This window comes from Cebus imitator, unplaced genomic scaffold (assembly GCF_001604975.1).
Source record: "Cebus imitator isolate Cc_AM_T3 unplaced genomic scaffold, Cebus_imitator-1.0 Scaffold102, whole genome shotgun sequence".
Lineage (NCBI taxonomy): Eukaryota > Metazoa > Chordata > Mammalia > Primates > Cebidae > Cebus > Cebus imitator.
This window is the reverse complement of record NW_016107417.1, coordinates 1624734-1627103: the sequence shown is the minus strand read 5'-3', so window position 1 is coordinate 1627103 and position 2370 is coordinate 1624734. Positions and strand designations below refer to the sequence as shown.

Here is a 2370-nt window from a genome sequence, read left to right as displayed (position 1 = left end):
GGGGGGGGTGGGTGGGAGAACAAAGGCCTTCTTTGAAGGATCTTGCTTAGGTGACAGAAGTGGGAAGACATGTAGGAGCCACAACTACCTGTCATACCAATTATCTCAGGCCTTCTTTTTTCCTCTCTTGCCTTTATGAAGACTAAGAAAACTCCTAACTTTAATGGCTTGCCCATTATCTGCCTCATCGTCTCCCTGTATAAACTTTCTGTGAGAGCTTCCCCCCTTGGTTTCCAGTACCGGAACTCAGCATGTTCTATTTCTGGCCCATTTTAGGCAGGTGACACCCAAGAGTTTGGGACCAAACTGCACAAACTATTTTGTGAGATCACTCAGCACCAATTTCTTCACCACTGCTCATGTGAGGTGAAGCAGGTCAGTGTAAATAATCAGTACTTTGGTGGGAATTTTCCATTTTGATATATGGGAATCCTGAATTGGTGGGGGGGTAGGTACAAGTATTTCAGACTGCATAATCTGAGGTTAGCCTTTCAGCAAGGAAGCCTGTGAAACAAAATCATCTGTCTTCTGTCTTTCAGGAATGACTATCCTATTTGTTGCCTGGTGTCCGATGTTTTGAAAGCCATTGTTTCATATGTTGTATCCAGGATTTTTGTTATTTCGGGTATGAGGGTAGATTCAGTCCCTGTTACTCCATCTTGTCCAGAAGACACTGTAGAATATTTTCTTTTCTGTTTTTTTTTTTTCTTCTTGAGATGGAGTCTCATTCTGTTGCCCAGGCTAGAGTATAATGGCTTGATCTCAGCTCACTGCAACCTCCACCTCCTGGGTTCAGCGATTCTCCTGCCTCAGCCTCCTGAGTATCTGGGACTACAGGCGCCAACCACCACACCCGGCTAATTTTTGTATTTTTAGCAGAGACAGGGTTTCACCATGTTGGCCATGATGGTCTCGATCTCTTGACCTCGTGATCCACCTCCCTCAGCCTCCCAAAGTGCTGGGATTACAGGTGTGAACCACCGTGCCCAGCCTACTGTAGGATATTTTCATCTTTAATCTTTCTTATTTATTCATCCTATATTTTTAGTTCCAGATAAGTCAATCCTACTGATTAGAGCCAACACAGCCAGAAAAGTGGGCTTCAGTTGCACCACTACTAACAGCTATACCTGGAATTTGTAGAGAAACAGAATTTCCTAGCTATAATCTCCCTTCACTCATTAGAGGAGACCATCACAAAACCAGTTAAAAGCTATTAGATCTCCTTCAGGGTAAAGATTCCAACTAATGAAACTCTAGATCTCCAGCATCCAAAAAGGTGAAAAGATAAAAGTGTATGTATGTATTTATTTATTTATTTTTTTTAATTTTTTAAGACAGAGTCTTGCTCTATCTTCCAGGCTGGGGTGCAGTGGTGTAATCTCGGCTCACTGCAACCTCTGCCTCTCAGGTTCAAGTGATTCTCCTGCCTCAGCTCCTCGAGTAGCTGGGACTACAGGCATGCTCCACCATGCTTGGCTAATTTTTGTATTTTTAGTAGAGACGGAGTTTCACCAGTTGGCCAGGCTGTTCTCGAACTCCTGACCTCAGGTGATCTGCCTGCCTTGGCTTCCTAAAGTACCAGGATTACAGGCTAAAACCACCATGCCAGCCAATAATTGACTTTTTAAAGCATAAATAATAACACTGTATTATAATGTTTATTACCATGGAGAAATAAAACGTATGGCAATAATAGCAAAAGACCAGGAGGAAAGAAATGGAAAAATACTGTTGTAGGGTCTTATACTACATGGGGAGTGATATATATTAATTGAAGGTAAACTGGTAAGTTAAAAATAAAAGGAACCAGCTGGGTACAGTGGCTCACTCCTGTAATCCCAGCACTTAGGGAGGTCAAGACAGGTGGATCGCTTGAACTCAGGAGTTCAAGACCAGCCTGGGCAATATGGTGAAACCCTGTCTCTCCAAAAGTAGAAAAAAATTAGTCAGACATAGTGGCATACGCCTGTAGTTCTAGCTATTTGGAAGGCTAAGGTGGGAGGACTGCTTGAGCCCAGGAGATCAAGGCTGTAGTGAGCCAAGAATGTGCCACTGCACTCCAGCCTGGGTGACAGAGCGAGATTCTATCTCAAAAATAAGTAAATAAAAGGAACCATTCAAATAACACAAAAAGACCGGCACGGTGGCTCACGCCTATAATCCCAGCACTTTGGGAGGCTGAGGCGGGTGGATCACAAAGTTAAGAGATTGAGACCATCCTGGCCAACAGGGTGAAACCCCGTCTCTACTAAAAATACAAAAATTGCCGGGCGCGGTGGCTCACGCCTGTAATCCCAGCACTTTGGGAGGCCGAGGCGGGTGGATCACGAGGTCAAGAGATCGAGACCATCCTGGTCAACATGGTGA

General features: G+C 44.2%; 1 protein-coding gene across 6 annotated transcripts in view; it reads left to right on the top strand.

The window, feature by feature from the left end:
* Positions 1 to 2370, top strand: part of CUNH11orf80 (chromosome unknown C11orf80 homolog) — a 107337-nt gene that overhangs the window by 89635 nt on the left and 15332 nt on the right. For all 6 annotated transcript variants that reach the window (XM_037741562.1, XM_017537000.2, XM_017536999.2 and 3 more), the window contains one exon: positions 277 to 375. In XM_037741562.1, the coding sequence (XP_037597490.1) occupies positions 277 to 375 (99 nt within the window). The remainder of the gene's footprint in view (positions 1 to 276; positions 376 to 2370) is intronic.